This window comes from Corvus brachyrhynchos, unplaced genomic scaffold, assembly GCF_000691975.1.
Source record: "Corvus brachyrhynchos isolate BGI_N302 unplaced genomic scaffold, ASM69197v1 scaffold223, whole genome shotgun sequence".
Classification (NCBI taxonomy): Eukaryota; Metazoa; Chordata; class Aves; order Passeriformes; family Corvidae; genus Corvus; species Corvus brachyrhynchos.
Window position 1 is genome coordinate 2296625 of NW_008237174.1, and position 21514 is coordinate 2318138.

At 44.9% G+C, this 21514-nt stretch overlaps 1 protein-coding gene across 1 annotated transcript in view; it reads right to left on the bottom strand.

Annotated features, from left to right (window-relative positions):
* Positions 1 to 21514, bottom strand: part of GPC1 (glypican 1) — a 213581-nt gene that overhangs the window by 30160 nt on the left and 161907 nt on the right. Inside the window, exon 3 of the mRNA XM_017728724.1 lies at positions 1 to 152. Within this exon, the coding sequence (XP_017584213.1) occupies positions 1 to 152 (152 nt within the window). The remainder of the gene's footprint in view (positions 153 to 21514) is intronic.

Consider the following 21514-nt stretch of genomic DNA (forward strand, 5'->3'; position numbering starts at 1 on the left):
CAAGTTGATGTTGGAGCTCCGGTAGTAGCGGCGCAGCTCGCTGTACAAGTCCTTGAAGACCTTCACATTTTGAGTGTACAATTCTCCATACATGCTTGGAAAAGCATCATAAAGGGCCTTTTCTGACTTGTTCAACAAATCCTGGAAATAACCTGAAAGATAAGAAAAAGGAGAGGTGATGTATCTGTTGGACAAGCTGGAATTCAACAGGCTGTGTCATTTGGCAGCACAACTGAATACCCAGAGAAAAGAGAAGGGCCCTGACACAGCTTTTCCTCCAACCAACATTACCCACACTCTCAGACTTGAGCCTTAGCCATGAAGATAGAAGGAGGAACCCCCCAATGCTGGAGAACCCTGGTCTGGGCCTCTCCACCTCTTCTGGCAGCCTTACCCGGAAGCAAAGCTGGGTCTCTTTTCTGAATCCGCAAGGTGTCACAGTGTTACTCATAAGTTTTCTTTACAACTGGCATTGCTTACACAAACCCTAAGCTGCCACATGTTATTTCCAAAGCTCCAGTGAGAGTAAAAATGACAGATTTGACTCTTCCCTTACCAACATCTTTAGCTATTTCCATCCTCTCAAATGCCAGCTACCTTCAGCCTGAGACTGCACAGTGGGGAACTCATAGCAGGATCGGCCTGATTCAATTAACAGATTTACATAAGCAACTTAAATCATCATTGAAGTCAGTGAGAGGAAAAATAATTTAAATAATAATTTTAATTTCAATTACATTTTTACTTTTTAGGGTCTTTTCGAAGCAAACCTGATTAAACTATTCTTTAAATCTAAATTACTATTATTTTTTTTGGTGATGCATGATAAGCTCTAGTTGGAGAGAAACTGTTATTCAATTAAAATCAAACAGCTTGTGTATTTAGGTACATAAATTAACTTTAGTGGTCTAGACATAGAAGAAAGGAAAGAAAAGCTTCTGAAAAATACATATTGCATGTACAAAGCTTTATTAAAAAGTATTTTTTGAGGGAATGGCGCTGACTACAATTAAAGACCTCTAAAATTGTAGAACCAGTAAAACTCAGATCCATAAGTCTTGCTTATACTCACTGACTGAGAAGGGCCATACAAGGAAGCTTTCCTACATTAAGGATCTGTCATTGGTTTCTCAGATTTGAATGAAGCTAAAACTTAACAAGTGAATTGATCAAGTGAAAAGAACTCTCTGCATCTGCACCACAGGCTGCTAATACTGAAAATTCCTGCGCTATTTTAACAAAGCAACACCGAGCATTAATAGCCTGGCCTTCTCCAGCCACTACCATGTGCTGCTTAATAGATTAAAATTTGATCTAAGAGATTTTTACTTTTAAAAGATTGTGAGCAAGCTAGGTCTTAGCAGAAGTCTGGTTTAGTCACTTACACAGAATGTAAAGATCTGTTATCTGGAATGTTGAATAAAAACTGGTTTTCAAATGTACTTTGGAAAGACATTTATTCTTATTCAGCAATATGACTGCGTTGGAAGTTTGTATCTCCAATCATTTTTACTGGGATCCCTCCATCTCTCAAATGACTGATCATGCATCTTCCCCACTAAAACTGGATTTCTTCCTACAGACACCAGGTGTCAGGGCATCAAAGCCACCTACGACCTTGCAGTGGGGGGGGGGTTCTCAATAGGGAAAAAAGACAAAACCAGATCCCATCAGATTAGTAAGAAGAGATGCTGCAGCACATGCCAATGCTAACACATCTTATCAAAGCCTCTCCTCTGGAATCTGAAGACAAAGGCTGACTCAACCCCTGCCCTCTTCCTGGGTCCCAACTCCCACTCCCCTGCCCCAGCCGCCAGAGAGGAGCTCTCTCCCAAGGTAGGACAGTCATAATTAAACCCTGGCAAATGTGCCTGGCACACACCCGGCGCCCACCCCGGGAGCCCTGCGCAGACCCCTCTGCTGCAGAGCGCTCAGGTACCCCTGGCAGCTGTGCTCCGTCCCCAGCACAGCAGCTGTGTGCACACAATTCTGGAATTTCGGCCACTCCACCAACACGTGAGAGGCTGCAAGAGGATGATTGCTCTTTGTGAGTTTCTCACCCAGCATTTCTCTCCTGCCCTAGTGTCACACCTAAGCTTGGGCTGAGGAGATCCCAGCGGGGTGAGGTCCAGGCAGCCCTGAGCTCCAGCGCATCCCAGCACTGCTGTGAGCTGACTTGGGGCTCACCCTGCTGCAGCAGGGCAGGGGCACCCTCCCTGCAGTGCCTCCCGAAGGGGCTCACAAGCCAGGCAGGTGACTGTCAGGCAGAAGGTTTGTCCTGGCAGGACACTTGTTGGAACTGACTAATCTACGGTGGCTTCATTTTTCTGTTCCTTTCTGCCTGTACAAGGAACAGAAACAGCACTCACCTCCAACAGACATAAAGTACAAAGTTTCTCTGATGCTGATGAGGCATCATCAAAAAGCTCTTCTCTACCCTAACGTATCACTCCAAACACCGCTGGTTGCCCATTCACAAATTAATTAAACTGAGCTCAAACTCTCTTCCTTGTATAATCAGTGTTCTTTTCTGCGTGACAAGAGACACGAACTGAACAATTTGCTCAGCAATCCAGGTCCGACATGCAGCTTTGCTCTCACCATCAGGCGGAAGAAAACACCAACAAACACAGCCCAATTTGTCAATTCAAGGCAAAATTACTGCCTTTGTTTTGCTACAAGAGAAACAAGATGTGTATCTCCCTGTCAAAAAATTGGAGCCTGCTCTCAAAAAAGTCCGAGCTAATTAAGGGCTGATGAACTGTTACTTCTCACCCAAGGGAGGGAACACTGATTACGCCAATTCATTTGTGGCTGGTTCTCACAAAGTTCTAGTTTTCACACACTGAGGGAAAAAAAATCTACACTAGCCAGGGAAAATTAATCACCAATTAAGCCTACACGTGTTTGTGATGAATGGCTGACCTGGCACGAAATTTAGATGCCCATTTTGCAGTATCAGAAGGCACTACCAAGTGAGATTTGTCAAGAGGGATGCCAACTTCCCTGTTCCTCAGTACGGTGTCAGCTGAGATCTCCAAGTAACACTGCATCTCCTCCTTAACACTCCCTGCCTGCTGATGTCCAACCTTTTAATGACTTTAGACATGTGTCATAGATTATGGATATGCAGGGTTTTGGGATAAGACAGCTTGCTGAAGCACACTTCAGGCTCTGCCATTCTACCTTGATTTCAGGTAGAAGGAATTATTTATTTGAAGGGGAGCACCCCTTATCTGTAGTCATGGTGGGTGGGGGACCCTCAGGTAACAGGGTGCTCCAAGTCTCTAATAATGCAGCTGTCCCACTGTTCCCATCAGAAGTTACCAGTAACAGGGCAAGCAGGTACCTTTGGATGTATCAGCTGCCACTTGGTCACCGCTGCTGGGTCTGCCCTGGCTCCCAGAGCACCATTAGAGTGCTTAGCTCAGGCAGGGCATGAGCACATGGAGGCAGCTTCACCCAGGTCACACACTGGACACAGCCCCAAGGCCCCTGAGCTCTGCTGACACCACGTTTTCTGTGCCAGCAAAAGACTCAAGCCATGAACTGCACTCATGCACTGTAGCACAGGGCTTTGTCAGCCTCGTGAATGGCATGGATGGAGGGAAAGGGCTCACGAGGAGCCAGTGCTGTCCTGTAAAGCCCTTCTGGCTCCAGGAGGCACCATTGCACTCCCATCCCTGGGGGCAGGAACAGCTGAGGTGGCTCTGCAGAGGCCACCTTCCCTCTGAAAGGATGCATTTGCTTCCACTCTGAGTCACAATAAAGCAGCTACAGATTCTGTGGACCTGTGCTGAAAAACCATGGCTGTTCTTGGCTTCTGCAAGCCCCAGGAACTTGACAGCACTAGCCAGAGACATCTCCCTGTGAGTCACCTGCTAAATCCACGACTGGCCTTCCCTTCTTTCAAAAAGTTTTCTTCAGGAGCCATTAAACAGGCCAGTCCTTCCTCACCACTGCCAGCTGAGGGACACAACACTGCCAAGCCCAGCAGGTGACAGTGACAGTACTTCAGATAAACCAAACTCAATTTTCCCTGGGCCAATGCAACGCATGGCTCCTCAACCAAGGCTGCTCTTACATGAAACATCACCTTTCACACCCTTGCTTCAAAGTATTCAGAAGAAAAATAAACTGAAATGGAAGTCTGTTTTATTACTATTATCATTGCTTCTCACTTCCAGGCTCAGAAACAAGACAACTGGCTTTGCTCAAAGGAAATTTGCCTTTTGGCAGAGGCCAGGTCTGAAGAAGTCTGCCTCAAATAAAAAAAATGCCAGAAGGTTATGAGCAAAGAAATGAAAGGTTTTTATAAGCAAAACGATTCTGCCACCTTGGCTGTGCTTTCTCTTGCTGTTGTAGTGATAAAAACTTATTTCTCAGAGAATTAAGTTTTCAACCAGAATCTATAACCTTTGCATTCAAGAGAGATTGCAAATCCCCACCCATTTCCCTGCTTCACAGCTTCCCAGTGTTCGCAGCTCATATTTTCACAGTTTCCACATTTTCACAACTCTGGATTCAAATTGGGAAGCTGTGAACAGCACGGCAGGGACTGGCAGTTTCCCTCTGAAGATGGAAAAGTTTTGAGTTTCTCCTTCCTCAACCCCCCAGCACCAAATACTTTATCCAAGCTCTTTGCTACCATTTGATCACTCAACATCTGGAACACACTGGGGTTTCTTCAACTAATACAATGATGGAATGGGAATGGATGCAGGAGGGAATGAGATCACTGAAGGAAGAACACCCAAATGCTCTTTTGGCATGCAGCAGAGCTGGCTTTCTTCAAGCCCCATCAAATTTGAGAGGCATGCTAGAGGAAATATGAGAAACGGAGAAAGGTGACTGAATTACTGTCAATCTGAATATTATTAAAATTTTAAGCAGAAAACTACAGCACAAAATGTCTTATGCACAACTGGAAAGAGTTGAGACTGGAGAAACACCAATGGTGTTCTTGTGAAAATGCTGCAAAAGTTTTGCAGCAATGGGTGAAATTAAAACCCAGACAGCTTTGCCTGGTGAGCTCAGTTTGTGGTCCGAGGGCCTAGCCATGAACTGCCAGCACAGCTGGAGGTGGGGACAACAATGTGAGGAGGAAGAAGTATCAGATCCTGTATTGTAACTTCTCAATTTTGAGCAAGCACACGAGCCTGTGGTGGAATTCACACAGGGCCAGAGCCACGGAGCATCTCTGCAGCTCTGGAGGAAGGCTGGGGAAGTATGCTCACTATGAACAAACTGCTGCGTTTCAGGACTGGACTGAGCACAGGAGAGGAAATGTAGCTGGTTCTGTGATGCCCTGAACCCCAGCCAAGCAGGGAAAGAAACAGGATGGAGATGTCTGCTAGAGCAGAACTCCTGCTCGGTGCCAGCCCTGTTGGTCTGAGGAACAGTCTTTTCCTGGGCTGAGCTCCCATTTAATACCCTGCTGCAGTTCCCAATACCAGTTTGCCTCTCCAGTTGGTTCTAATGCTGTTCTTGTATTATTCTTAGAAGGGAATAATTCAGCAACAGATTTAAGCCATTAAAATCCAATTCTAATGTGTTCATGTCTATTTTATTCACTTCAGCAAGTACAATGATATTTTATTTATAAAATTGTTATTACTAATTTAAGTACTACCCATGGCTGTGATGAAGAGCTGATATCAATCCAAGAGCAGTGATATACTCTGCTTCATACCTTGGCTGGGTCCTGCCACAGGAAATAACCACAGTGAGACTGAAGGACTTAGGCTCCACGAGCAGGTAGTACTGGATACAGAAATCCTGGTGCCATTTTCCTGGGGGGTCACCTCTCTCCTCACAGCTTCACACATGGGTAAAACTGCTGCTGTCTAGCTGTTTCCTCAGTCCTGAGCCACCCTGGAGAACACAGTCCCTCTCTGCTGTCTTCTGGATCACTACCATGTACATCCCTCCCAACACCCCTGTTTGGTGGCTGTGGCCAAAGAGGCATCAGGATAAACCAAGGCGCACATTGTAAAAACAAAAAAAAAGCCCAAAAAAATGGAGAAAAAATTAGCTTTTCCCTAGAAGCCAAAGGATGAGCAGTGTGAATGAATGTGCTAGGATGCAAGAATTATGATGCCTTCAGGTAATACAACTTCAAAACCTGTAGGATTTGCTCCAAAGAGCCACTTGACTCATATTTCCTCTGCACGCTGTGTCCTGGGAGGACTGATGAGATGTTGTGGGTCAACGAGACAAGTGCCAGCTCTGCCATGCAAGATCAATTTTGTACTCTCCTAAACCTGCTCAGTGCCCAGCACAAAAGCACTTCAAGATTTTGACCTCAATCCTGCTGGAAGGTTGGTCTAGGGCACCTCCTCTGATAGACGGATTTCTTTTCTCAACTTTTGGTCTAAGTTCATTCTTTATTCACTTGGTCTTTGCCAATATGGTCCTGTAGTTTCAATTGTTGGGTTTTTCCCCCTGGTGTTCACTGTTTGAGACATTTATACAGCAAGTCCCACACTTTCTCAGCATCCATGCTGCCTTGCTACAGAAACAAAGGTACTTTCTCCTCTTTACACCTGACAGGCTCTCCAGTCCTCTGGATCACTCCAAGAGCTCTTTTCTTCACCTCTTCTGCTTGGCATTAACTCTTCTTAACTGTGGGTCATCAGAAGAACAAAGTACATCTCCTTTTCTTCACTGGCAATAACCCTGTGAATACTGCAAGGACTGCACTTGCCTTTTTTAGGAATTCATCACGTTAGCATTTCACAAACTTTCCACCACCAACTGGTACATCCCTAATTCTTCCCCTTGCTATTTCCAACCAATTAATCCCCAGCTGTAGGCCTAACTCTGAAATATTGGATTTCACCCTATTTCTATTATTTTTATTGTCATAGTTATCCACTATCCTCTTCAACAGTGACAACTTTTCCCAGCACTATGCCACCAATTAATCTCCTGAATGCATTTCCTATCACTTGTGTCAGTTTTTAATGGGGCTGTTAGCCAGGATGGGGTCTAGGCCTGTCTTGAGAACCACACCTGGGACCTCCCTCCAGCCCAGGAGCTCATCTTTCAACACAATGTATTGCTGACTCCCCCTTAGCGAGTTCACCTGATAATTCCTTTACTAATTTCTATCTTCTTCAGCTTAATTAACTACTCAAGGCACAGATGCAAATGTCTTTGAAGTCTCCTGAGATGGATTAGTTGACAGAACAGGCACGCTGTGCGGAACAGTGAAAGCAGGCTTCGGATAAAGGATTTGACCAAATCTCTACAATCTCTTACTCAAGCTGCCTTTGGATAAGAGCAAAAGCTGGCCAACCTTAAACCGGTTTAGACTGGGACATACAGCAGACTGTTTCTTGTGGTAGGGGAAGGGAGATCTTTTGAGAAAAAGAAAACCTTTTCCTGCAAAAGAGAGATGCTGTTTCATGAAAATGCAGTTTGGAGCATGGCTCTGCTACTAGTGAAGAGAGGAGCTTCTGCCTGGGAGGAAGCACCTCCAGTCACTCCAAAGAAACTGCACTTCTTCTGCCAGGACTTGGATAACATTTTCATTTCATTGTGTTGAATGGCAGAGAGATGTAATTATTTGCAGCTATTTCTTCTTCTGCATATTGCCTCTCCTCTGTTTCTACAATTTTCCAAGACAGGTTGCTTTTATCTAAGTTAAGCAGGACTGGATCCAGCTATCAAAACAGGGGAGTGGAGGATGTTCCCTGGCAGAGAAGCTCCCCAGAGGAAAGAGGTGGCCCTTACTCCAGGAACAGTAGGAAGCTGGATATTCTGCTTGTCCTCCTGATAAGCACTAGGGTGTCACCCAAGGTGACAGCAACAAGCCTGGATGCCACAAGCACAGCCACAAGAGACCCTCTCCAGCCCCAGCAGCAGCGCTCTCCAAAACATGGCTGGTGAAGAAACCACTTTAGGCTTTGATGATCCCAGTGCACTCAGTATTACCATCCTGATGACCCTTGGGAACAGCTCTGTGCAAACCTTAAGACACCCCTGAAGTCAAGTTCAGCAAATCTTGCGAGACAAAAGTCACTTGGGGCTGGGGCTAAAGAACACAAAATAATCTGTAGTAGTGGCAGGACATAGAAGCAAAGCCTGTGCACAGACCGCAGCTTTAACAGGAGTCAGCATCCCCCCCTTGGAGCACCTGAGCCTGCTCTGGCACTCCCTTCTGCCTGTCAGCGTAAGAGCGAGGAGGGAGCTGGAGCAAGCGGCTTGCACCTGCCTGGAGAGGAATTCCAGGCACCACACAACCCCTTCACAGACCCTGGGATCTAAAATGCCACAACATATTCTGCCAGTTTCTTGGCAGGTCCTTGATTGTTTAGGCTTGGAATTTCCATGCTGGGGACTTGCAACACCACACCAGGGCAGGTGTGGGGCGAGGGGGGTTCTGAGCTGCTCTGGGCTGCACATGGGGAAGTGCCCTGGTGCTCCAGGGGGTGGAATGATGGAGCAGGAGGTGGCTGTTAAGGTGTGCCCATTTTGTGTGGCAGTGACCAGGTCAGCTGGGCCGCTGTGGTGCTCCCAGGCACACACACAGTGCAAGGACTCACAGCCTGTATGCGGCTGTGGCTCTGAGCCTGTGCATGAGAACCAAAGACAAGCTGCACCTAGGCTAGACTTTTCACAGAGTTTTTTCACCCATCTAATTCCAACCCTGTTCCCTGTACCTCTCCAGCCTGCCTGGCAGAGAATGAAGAGCTGTGCTGCTGTGAATAAATCTCCTGTAGACTGAAAGCCCTTGTATAGGGGATTTGCTCTGTTTGCATCCAGAGTGAGATAAGCAAATACAAGAGATGTGAATCTTAAGATTATTTTACCCACGTGTTTTCCTGGGATCTGAGCTGGCAAGGGATTTTAATCAAGGTACCTTCTAAATATACCTGTGCTACAACCAGAGACTTGCAGCAAATGATGAACTGCAAATATTGCCCCAGCAGGCTGTTATCAAACAGGTTTCAGAGCAACCTCTCTGTCAGATAAGAACTGGGGAGATGTGTGGGTGGGATTCATAACATGGGAGTCAAGTCTGACCTGGCAGCTCAGTCCTCACTTGAGGAAGGGCAGGCACCTCCCTCTTTAGCATGAGCTGTGCTCCTCTTTACAGCCACTCCTCTCCCTCTGGACTGTAGTAGGAGTTGGGATAACTGAGCCAGAGCAAGCCAAACTTTTGGATAAATGAAATTTTGTGAGATAAATTTAGCTCTCATTTTTTTCCTCTAAGAAAGGCTGCATTTAAAGGCCAAGCAATAAGCACCACAGCTATCACTGACAGGAACATAAAGGCAGTAAAATTAATTGCTAATACTGCTTGCTCCTTTCCAGGTTTACTCAGTAAGACCTGAAGGGCTCCATTTCTCCAAGGGTAAAATAAACTCAGAAGTATCTAACAATACTGAGGGCTGCTGGCAGTTTTAAAAGGTGTGATATACACCCTGGATACAGCACACACCTCTGCAGCAAAGGCATTTTTCACTTCAGAAAGAAGTTTTCCTTTACTCCAGCTGAGTACTGGAGCTGGTGACAAGCTGCAGGGACACAGCAGGAATGAGACAAGCACTGGATCTGCTCGGGATGTGCCCATGAAGGTTGTCACTTTTCCAGGAACACCATCCCAACGAGCCTCACTGAGGCTGAGTTTGACTTCCTGTCCCTTTCAGCAAGCTCCAGAGAGCTGCACTTTAACCTGCACAATACCTCAGGGGCCATCCCTTGCTCCCATACACACTGCTTGAGGCTGAAAATAATGAAGTCTTTACACATTTCAGTACACATATTTCAACTTCTTCCTTACTTATGAAATATACCAGGAACCAATTTGTCACTCAGTCAGGCTTTTTGCAGTATGATTTTAATTGAGAAAAATATCAGTGAATTATTATCTATTTAGAATTAAATGTATTTGTCTCTGCAAAAAAAACAGAGGAAACAATCCCATAGTTTGCGTCTATTTTTGACACTTCCTGCATTCACAGAGGGACTTGAGCATCCCCATGACATGGTTTTACAGATCAAAACTCCTTGTTTGAGTTTCACAAAAGCTGTGGCAGTGAGACAGAACTGACTTTGGCTTTTTATCTTCTTCATTAGTGTTGCACTCTGCTCAAAATGGCCTCTAGACAAACTATTTATCGTTGGGTTAATTAGATCATTTGGATCTATGCTTGCCACTGCATTTTTGCAGTCTAGAGTATCTAAGACACATGGTCCTTGGATATCTAAGAATCTTGAGTATGTGACACGTGGGCTTTCCCAAAGGAAAAAGGAGGATGGGAATTACTGGCTGTGGGGATAATATTCCAGACAGGCAAAGTTCCCCTGTTATTATTGCAGGAGTTTATCTAAGTCTGTATGAAGCCCTTAATCTCTAGTTCTCTCTCTTTCAGTGCCTTCAGAAAATAACTTGCCTCTTCGTAAAAATATTTTGCTTCCATGGAACCAGTATGAAAACGAGAAATAGGTAGAGATGACTGTAGACAGCTAGTGTTGAGATGCAACCTGAAGAAGGCAGCATGTGTGTACCTCTGACAGCTGGGAGTGGAAAGAATGTACATACAGACAATAACATGCACATCTGTTATTGGAATAATAAACAAATTAGTCTCAATTGCTATTTTGATATAGATGAAATACGGATATCTTATAAACAGCTACTCTGAAATAACATGAAGACATTGCAGCACACACTTAGAAATTGGGAACAGTCAGAAAGATGTGGGTAACAAAGCCCTCCCTCAGCCCTTCAACGCATGGGGATTATCCTAGGGATAACCACATGGTACTTCTTTCCCCAGGTGCCTGCTTCAAAAGAAGCAAATTTTAGCAATTGTTGAGGAAAAGAAATTCATGTTCCCTGCCAGATATTACAATAATAAATGCAGTAGCAAGGTTTAGTTTCTGCCCCATCTGACGGCACCTGCTCAGTTAAACACCACTGACTTTTCACCTTGTCCAAAGATAAAAACCTAGATAAAGATGGATTTTCAAAAGACCCTAGTCCCATTTAACTACTTCTGTTTTAAAACATAAAGTCACTTAAAAAGCAGTCCTAAAGGGAGATTTAAGCTTAGTTTATCCAACCTTTTTCTTCAGAGTGTCATTTGTTGTTTTTTTAAAGGTTGCTAAGCATACACTGGCTATAACCAGACTGGGATAAAACCACTGGATTCTCTGAGCTTGGGAGCTTTGCTTGGCTGCAGCCCACCTGAAACCCACAGGCAGTCCTGGCTGCAGCCACGGAGAGGTGCTTGATCACTCAGTGAGTGTTAGATCACAGAAAAGCACCTAAGCAGAAAGACTTCCTTCTAAACGGATGGATGCAGATGTGGCACCTGACCAGTCCCAGCTCATGTCTCCTGTCCCTTGACTTTGTGTTGAAAGCCTTATGAAGAGGATCAGTTCAAAACTAGAATGAGTCAAAACACTGAGACACCTACCGACACCTACGTTGTAGCTGTACTACTACTGAATTGATACTGGTTGATTTTGCTTAATTTCACTGCGGTAGAAAAAAGACCTTGTCCAGTACTTAGACCTTTTATAATTATGTCTGAACATATTTTCTAACAGACATAAACATTTTTTTGTTAGTTTGTGGACTATACACATTGCATCTTACTGGTTTGATTTATTACTTGTATATAAGTTGCACCATGACTGTGACCAGCATGGAAAATCTGCCACAAAATCTATTTGCTTTGGGAAATTGGCAGTCACCTCCACACTACCAATGGACATTTAAAACTCATCTGAACCTCATCTGGAGGAAATTAAATTCTCTCCCATCCTCACTAATTCCATTCTGAGATGTACACATAACACGTGTATTCAAAATTTGTATCCATCAAACATAAATCACTTTCAAATCTGCAAGCATGATAAAACTTTAAAAGACAACCTGCCCGGGTGCCTTGTGCCTCTCAGGACCATCAGCTGGACACATCAGTGACTGAGGACATCTGCATCCGCTCCTGGCTGGCATCCAGCTTATGGAATGGACATCAAAAACACACGTGAAAGAAATATTAGCTGGGAACCAGAATGCTAAACTGCACTCTGGCTGCAGCTACACTTGGGAAAAACAGACAGGAAACTACTCGTGCTCCTTCTTTTTAAAAATTCATTTTAAACAACTAAAAAAAGGCTTTGGTTACCCTGAGATGTTGGCACACTCCTCCTGCCTGAGTTGGGGTTTCTGCTGCTTTTGAAGCATCTCTGGCTCTGCTCCAAATTTGAATGATGGGAGAAATGGATACTTGTTAAAAGCGTGTGCTTGATTCACTTACCCAACATAAAACTTTCCTTTTTTTTCCTGTCAGATTTTTATCCAAAGTACACTGCACCAGTGAATTGGACACGAGAATAAATCCTGATCTCCTTAAAATGTCTCCCATGAATATAGATTGAAATCCTCATTAAACACCTTGATAAATTAATCAATTTACAAGGATGCACAGAGAGGCTGACAAGCAGCTGTCATTCACCTTTTCCTCTTACCACAAATGTTTGAAGTCAATCAAAATAATCTCAGATCTGGCAGAAGACTCAGAACAGACAAAAGGAAATACTATTTTAAACAGCCAAGTTATGGAAAACCTGACTCCTGTTACAAAATGTCCTGGATACTGAAGACTAAAATAAAAGCAGAAGATGATCAAATCAGAAAAAAAGCAAGTCCATTAGGTGGACACGAAACAAAGTGAACAAGACATCCAGGGTAGCAGAGGAACCACAAAACATTCATGGGGCAGAAGGCACTCAAGGTACCTCTGGTCCTTTCTCTGTAAGCCAGGGTGCACCTCACTAACTGCCATTACCCTAATTGCCCCAGGATGCTTTCAAGACCTAGGCAAGAATCAGAGTGAATTTTATTCTCTGGGAAAAGAAGACTCAGAGCACAGACCCACCAAACCCAGCCCAGAGCCACTGCTGGGTCCTGCTTGGCTCACTGGGGACTGGGCACCCGCAGCCTCCTACGACCAGGTCCTGGGGCTTGACCAAGCTCTTCTTTCTGGCACTGCCCCCTTAACCAGAACCCTCTTGCTGATGGAAATACCCTTCTGTGACCTTGCTGTGCCTAAATGTATCTCCAGAGATCTTCCATAGCCCAGAAGCTCAGTGATTAACTTAATTAGGGCAGTAATTATGTACCTCCTGTTAATGAAAAGCCATGTGCTACACCACTGGATGCTGATGTACAGAAGTGCTTTCTGGACAGGAGCTCACACTGGCTGAAGCAGATCATGGCCAGCCCAGTAACAGCTTGTCCAGGTGACACAGATCCAGCTTTTTCTTTACAAACACACTAGTGGGTGAGACCTGAACATCTCCTCTGCCTGTAAGGGAATCCATGGAAACCTACAAAGTTGTCTTACACTACCACTGAAACAACAACAATTATAACAAATGCAGCTTAGTGTCAGCCCTGGGCAGAGGCAATAGATAACAAGACAGCCTGAGCAGTGCCCTCATTAAGGCTCTCTGGTAAGGAGAGCCCATCCTGCATATTGACTTTTCCATGCCTGTTGTGGTGGTGGGTAATTCGACAATTTGCCTTTAATTCCTTTAGGATGCTCCATCTGGGTTTAGATCAATGGCCCACCCAGCTGTTTCAGCTGAACTCTGCTTTTAACTTGCTGACTATAAAACAGTCATATAAATTCCTGGTGTGCTCAGGAGAAAATACTAGTGTGGTGAGGTGATGTATACTCCCCAGAGAATGTCCTCCGAGCAAGCCAATCTGTGTCTTGAGCAACCAATTTTGGGTTGCACGAGCTTTTCAAAAGGACTTAAGCACAATTCTATGCAGTTTAAGTATCAGAAAGCAAACTGAATGACCTTTCCCAATGTTTGGGGGAGCAGAAGAGCACTCCCAGCCCTAAAAAACACAGATGTGGAAGTGGCTGACTGGAGGGGCCTTGGAGGAGGACCAGCCCCCAACTGGGCATGCTCTCACAGTGCCTTTTCCGAAATTCCCATTTACACCACAGAACTGCTGCACATAACCAACACTTTACACAGCTGATTTCCTTATCTTTTAATGCTCATTTCAGCTACATGCTTGGCAACTTCGTGCTTATGCTGTTCTTATGTCTTTGAAAAGAGAAAAAGTAGCTCAACTCTTCATTAGCAAGTTGAAGGGTAATCTCACTTCATTCAGAGTTCCCTGTGTCCCTCTGATATGCTGCAGGGCTCACAGCATTGGATTCTTCACACAGAAAAGGACAAGAACTATAAGGAAGGGGTGGCATTTGTGTGCCAGTAGCATAGAGGCAATGATCTGTGAGGAGACACTCCCCTACCCCCATTTCACACCATGGACAGCCAAACCTGCAGCCTTCAAAGCTTTTGGCACTGTTGCCTTGATCATTTGCTGTTACCATTCTCCTGCACAACCAACAGAGGAGTTGCTCTGCATGATCCATCTGCCCAAGCCTTCCTTCAGTACCACATGGTAGTTCTGCCAGTCATCCAGAGATGCCTCCTTTCCCTGACTCATATGCACTTGCTCACAGTAGACACATGGAGGCCTCAAGCTTCACTCTCCCTTCAATTAATTAAACTGACATGCTACTCTCGTGGGACCACCTCCCTGCCCTTCACAGCAAATGCCTGGAGAAGGAAACCCCCTGGCATTTGGAAGCTTGCTCCTGCTTCAATTCCCTTCATCAGTGTCCTACAGTGATACAAACCACTGCTGCTTTGTGGTGCTGGAAACAGGGAAGAAGCCACTGCGGGTCTTTGCAGCTGCTGAGTTGGTGACAGAGGTGCTGATGCTCCTCGGTGAGGTTTTCTGTGTGCAGTCTCACATAGCTGACAGTGTGCAATGTGTCTGTAACATCTCTGAAACAAGCCCATATGTGCATGTGGAAATCTGTGCAAGTGGACTGAACAAGTTAAAAGAAAGGGAAAAAAACCCAGCAGTTTCCTATCTATGCTAGTCCATCCTCTAGGGTGGGGCTGAATGAGCTGGTGGATTCAAACCAGGACTATCACAGAGACTGAATGAGATGGGTATCAACACACTCCTACTACGCTTGGGAAATGAGGGAGAGCATGCCAGGGAGAAGAGAGGCACCCTCAGTATGCTGTCCTGAGTCATAAAATCACAGAATGGTTTGGGTTGAAAGGGACCTGAAAGATCATCTACTTACAACCCCCTGCCATGGATAGGGATGCCACCCACCAGAGCAGGTCACTCAGGGCCCCACCCAACCTGGCCTTGAACATTTCCAAGGATAGTGCATCCACAGTTTCTCTAGGCAACCTGTGCTAGGGCCTCAGCACCCTCTGAGTGAAGAACTTCTACATGGGTAAGGCTCAGGGAGCCTTCGTGTCACTGACTCCGGGGAAAAATATGCAGGGGACAGCCACTACAAACATACTGAGTTCAGGAAGAGCTTCAGTGGGATCCTACACCTTCTCTGACACGGAAGTCAATTGCGCATGAAATACAAAGCCCTAGCAAAACACATTTCATTAGCTCTAGTGCTCACGGAGCCACTTGGACAATATGTTAAAAAATAATAATAGAAAAGCTGGTCATAAAATATCGGCAGAACAGAGCCACACGTCCACGAGCTAAAATGAGTTCTGAACAAGAAGCCAAATAGCTGCAACTTATTTATTAGAGATCTACTGAATAAACAACCCTACTGTACCCATGGAAACTACTGTACCAATTCATCCTCAACAAATGAGAAAGCAAAAGCTGTTTCCTTAAAGAACTGCCTTAGAAGGAACTAATCTGTAACAATATTAAAGCAGAACATATTCGTGCTGCTTTTTTTTTTTTTTTTTAATTACACAGCACTACTTTCTCAAGTCTAACAGCCACCCTTGGGAGCTGGGTTACACTATTTCTGACACTCTTCTAATTCAGCAAATTACAGGGGAAAGCACCTGAATACAAGTGGCTGGGAACAAAAGTCACCTGCATTTGCCTGTGAATAGAACGCACAGGTGTGAAGCTCCTCTGCACCTGAGTTTGGGGCAATTGGTCTCTGATGGGTTCTTGACCACAACACCAACAACACAAATCCCGGTCATCAGCTGTGGACCCTTCTCCCCTAAAGCAGGGAGAACCTAGTACAAGCCTAGCTGATGTTAAGACTTCCCTGCTGAGTGTGGAAGGGGATGGCGTATCTGCTGGATTTTCAGCTTTGTTCAGCCACAGCAACAGTTTGTGATTCAGCCTGAAGGTGGGAGAGAAAAATGGGGGTTCAGCTCTAACCAGAGAAAGCCATGCCCTTCCTCTCTGCTCCTCTGCCACCGGATACAAGGGCTGTGTGACAGACACTGGGACAACAATACTTGGAGAACACACACACACACACACACTATCAAAGGTGGAGTGTACACTCTGGAACTAACTTTAGTTGTGTTACTGAAAGCTTTAACTAAGTCTAATTAATGTTTTAGCCCTTGGCATTTCTATCACTTGGTCTGATCTAACAGCACTCCTTTTTCTAATCCTCTTAAAATAGGCTGTTTTAAAGGTTTATTCAGGCTGACAATTGGACCACGATGCTAAAGTACTGTTACTAAAAACAAAGCTATTTGGTGTTCATTAGCATGGTGACAATTAGCTGCAAGGAGAGTGTAGCTTGAATCACAGGACTCGTGCCTCTGTACTAATTTTATCTGAAGCTCCTGAGGACACCAAGGCACAGGCAGTGCCTGTGGAGGAGGGACAGTGGCTCCTTGGGCTCCCTGTGGCATCCAGGAGGGCAGAATCCCGCACAGATCCCAGGCAAGTGCCCTGCCCGCCTGGGAGTTTCACTTGCACAACACAGCCACTGTCATTATTAGTTTTGCGGAACTTTCTCCCCAACATGCTCTTCTTCCTTTTTCCCTCATCTTCTTCCTTTTCCTAGGGAGGTTCTGATGTATCTGAAGGGCTTCTGCTGTCTAGTTTTAAACTGAGTTAGCCCTATCAGATTTATTTTTGTCTGTCTGTGCCACGTGAGGCCTGAATGGCTTTCTGAAATATCACTGTGGCAGACTTTGGGGATAACAATACTGATTTTGGTCTTCAACCAGCTGTCTTCTCAAACATAAGTAATGTATTCTTTTCTCTCTCCCCAGCAAGTGTAGTTAGTTTATATTTGAACTTTTCCATCTTTGAGAACATGTTTACCACTGCCCCCTTGAAGGACACTGGATCTCATTTACTTGGACTTCCTCTGTTCTGCTCTCACTGTGAAGAAAAGCCCTTTATGTTGATGTGACACTATAAAAATCCATAATCATAAAGTTAAAAATAAATCCCTCGCTAGAATAAGACCAGCCGAATATACTTAATTCCTTTATATTTGGGTCTGCCTTGTATTTTCATGTGTGACTTCAATTAAATTACTTTTCTTCAGCAATTCAGAGGCTTTTCAGTAACCATGTGCCACTGAATATAAAAATCACATATTTATTGCATAGATAAGAGTGCACACCATCCCAGGGTGTCTCACTTCAAAGGTCTTCTTCCAACACAAACCTGCTTTTTATTGCTCAGAAACTGCCGCTGAGGGCCCATTAAACCCCAGATCGTGCTGCTCCTGCCTGTAAGTGTTCTCTGCACAGGAGGAGCACTGGGGGATGTGGGGGCCCTTCAGCTTGCACATTGTCACTGGGGTGCTGTTCTTGTGAGGGGCTGAGCACAGCACTGCCAGCGCACAGCCTCTCACCTGCAAAAACACAAATTGTTGTGCTGCTGGGACAAGGACCTGGGCCAGGCTGACTTCAGGGTCCTTCAGCCACCCTGCTACAGACAGATGTGAAAAATAGAGCCGGAGCCACCTGGCCCCAGTGTGAGGAAACATCTGAATGTCCCCCTCACGGCAGGGCTGAGGAATCAGTGCTCTGTGCATGTTTTCTGACTTTTTCTACAACACCCACTGATCCTGAGGAAGTGTTTGGCAGATAAGAGGAAGGGATGAAGAACACGTAGTAGAATTCTTCATCCAGAGTATTTATTACAATCTTGAGTCATCTGCCACGGTGGAGAGTTTGATTCTCCAATAATTTCACACTACATAAAAATCGAATCTGTGATAATTTAGGTAGGCTATCAAGTACTGCTGATCTCGACCATAAACAAAGCAAAACCAGTAATTGCTTTTACTGAAAAATTATGTGTGTTTTAGGGTTTTAACACTGGGCTAGGCTATCCCAGGGGAAGGAGAAGAAGATTGGAAAGTGGTGGTTTCAACAAACATGAAATTGCACAAAAAGTAGCAAAAATTAGATGACACTGAATTTCCACACATAAAAGCAAATAAAATGCTGTAATATTGGTTTCTTCAATTTAATCCAGTCAGCTTTGAGATTTCCATTTGTTTTGATATGAAAAATATCAATTTGTCACAATACTGAGTTTTGCAATTACTTCATTGTGCTACCATTAGTAAGAAAAAGCTATTGATTTAAACAATGCACACACAAACATGGTTTTCAAACCAAAATCCCTATTGTTCTTAAAGTTTTTGCTATTAATAGAATTCATCAGCACAATAGTAAAACCCCCAAACACAGAGGGTTAAATCTCACAGCCCGTGCTGGCAGTGCCCATGCGTGAACATCGCATTTGCAGCCATATTTTCTGCGAGCGAGGTAAAAATAATGATTTTATGGCAACAATAGCTGCATGGCAGCTCCTGGCAGCTTGCAGTTAGAAGTGTTGCAAAATTTATTATTAAGGCTCACGGACTTCTGCAACTTCAGGAGTTAACTCTATAGCTGAGGTCAGGAAGGCGTGCAGAGGGCTCCAACTAAACTTATTGGATTCAAAGACCTTAAATCTTTTAAGAATTTAAAATATGAAACTTCTCTCCCTATACTGCCAGAATTTTATTCCCTCCTCTTTGCTGTTTCACAGTCTTACAATTGAGTGCCAGTAATTCCTAAAAGACTTTCAGGGTTATCACATAGGATTTCTACATTTAAAATATTCCGTAAACTGCAAGAGGCAGGCCTAGGGCTTGGTGATGCAAAAAATGCTCCCACTAAAATTACCAGAGTGATAGACTTAGCAACAGATGGACAGACTGAGCATCCTCAAGGCAAGGAGCAGGGAGGCTGTGACTCCTCCGTGCCTCTCCAGGGCTGCACAGCCACCACTCTGCTCATGGGGAGCTCACCTTGAGCCCCACTGCAGTTCAGACTATAAAGCACCCATTATCCTTGCCTTGTGCATATATAGCTTTTCTTAAATTGACACAGATGCCATTTCCTATTATAAATAATTTGTTCCACAAATAGACATCTTCAGGAACAACATCTGTGCCTGTGCTTAATTTGCAGCATGATTGTCTTACAGCAGTCAATGGGAGAGGTCACGCAAGTTAAATGTGTTCTGAGAACTGAACTTTGTGGGATTGGGGGTCTTTGTCTGCAGTTTGCTTTTGCCTGTGGTGGGTTTTGCACTTTTTCAGTGTCACCACTCCCGTGGGGTGTGTGGGAGTTATTTAGGGGTGACATTGGAAACACCAGGCTTTGTATTTCAGCTACTGGTTTAACATGGAAGGCAGCTGTAAACGTTATGTAAATCATTCAGACAGACTTGGAAGCAGTTTTTTGAAAGGCAGTTTTTAGGAGCACTGACTTTAACTGTCCCATGCTGCTGGTCCCCGTCTCCACGTGCTCATCAGGGTTAATCCTGCAGAGCCCCAGGCAGTGCTGAACCCCCACCCAGCAAACATCCACTCCCCTGCTGTTTGAGGGGCTGTGTGTAGCGTGGCTTTGTACATCCAGCCTCAGCAACACACGGAAAGGGTTTTTGGTGGCAAGCATGAAAGGTGAGAGGTCCTCAATGTCTCAGGGGTATTACTGCTGCTTGAGTACAGCAAATAGTAGAAACCAAACTGCCCCCGGGAAAATTCGTATATGTGTAAGATCAGGAGATTTTACAAATAATTCCTTCCTCCTTTTCCAATGTTCTGCACACCTATAATCTATAATTTCATGTCCTGTATACACCTGATAGATTGCAGCCCTGTTGATATGCTGCAATAACAAATAAATGGTTATCATTAATGGGACTATAAATCACAAGCTCAACCCCTGTGGAGCTAATTGTAGTGCTTTACATGCTACCTGCAACACTACCACTGCCAGTGCAGTTGAACATGGCATTCCCTGTTGTACCCAGCCAAAAAACCATGGGGGTGTGGCTGCTCCAGCCATCCAGCAGTGGCTGCCCCTGCAAGCATGAATGAAGGGAAACTTCTTGCAGCACCACAGGTGTGTGAGAGAGGATCCTGACAGAAAAATGAATGTATTCAGGTCCTTATCTCTGGTTAATTCACTGCCTGGCTATATGGAAAACTGAATGCTAACTGAGCTGGTATGAATGGGCTTTCCTTTCTCTTATCTCCATGAAGGATCAGGCAGTAGGTTTTCCCACCCCACCAAGGGATGACTTTGCAGCAGAGAGACATCATTCTGCCCATCCACAATTTGCAGCTCCTCTGATATAAACCCAGCAGCTTGGCATGTAGCTGCAGGCTGCCAGAGCCCAGCAACGATCAGCTGAGGTGGTTAATCATTTCTTCTTCATGCTGTGAAACTCTTCCAGGCATTCCTTCATCACTACGTTCCTTGTGCTGAGGCTTAGCTCAGGCAGCTCCCTTGGGACCTCAAAAAACAGCAGGGTTGCTATTTTTATGTGTGTTTGACGAATGGGCGAGACAGATTCCAAAGGCCTGTTAACTATCTGGATTTCTTTAAATTAAAAAACCTCCAAAAGACCAGAATCCCCTGCTGCCAGTCCAGGTGATGTGGTTAAATGAAGTCCTTGTTCTGCTTCCAGTGGGCAAATGGAATGGCTGGTGCAAACAGAGGCACCAGGTCAGTGACACTCTTCAGTGATAGAAGGACAAGAGGTCTCCTGAGAAAGCACTTTGTTCCAGGTTTGTCCTGTTCCTGCTAAGAGGAAAGTGGATCACATTTCCCCAGGGTATCTCCCCATTTCTTCTGCCCTGTGATAATCAGAACACAGGTGAAAAGAGACTCATTAAGGTTGGAAAAGACACCCATGATCATTGAGTCCAAAATGACTGAATGAGATGAAGGAGGCCAGGGTATCCCCACTGATGCAGCAGCTGCAGGAATGTTTAACTCCTGGAAAAACTCACCATTTGCCTTGGGTTTGTGGCAGGAGGCTGCATGTTGGCCCACATCCATTGTTAAAACAGTGCTGCTCAAAGGCTGGTGTCCTCTGCAACACTGCAGGATACAAAAATGCCCTTTTTCTGTGTGAGCTGGTGCAAAACATCAGTGTGCGGGTGCTTGTCCTTCTGCAAGGCCACAGCTGTGTGGTGACACACGCGCTGGCTCATCAGCACCCAACGGCATCGTTTGCAGGGGATGAAATACCAAGATGGCTTGGTAGAAGGGTGCTGGGTGTGTGTAGTTGGGGAAAGGCCTGCACTGATAATGAGAATCAAAAACGCTCACTTCCAAACTTTCTCTCAAAAAAAATCAGGCCATAATAAGCACTTGTCAGCAGAAGAGGAAATAGTGTTTC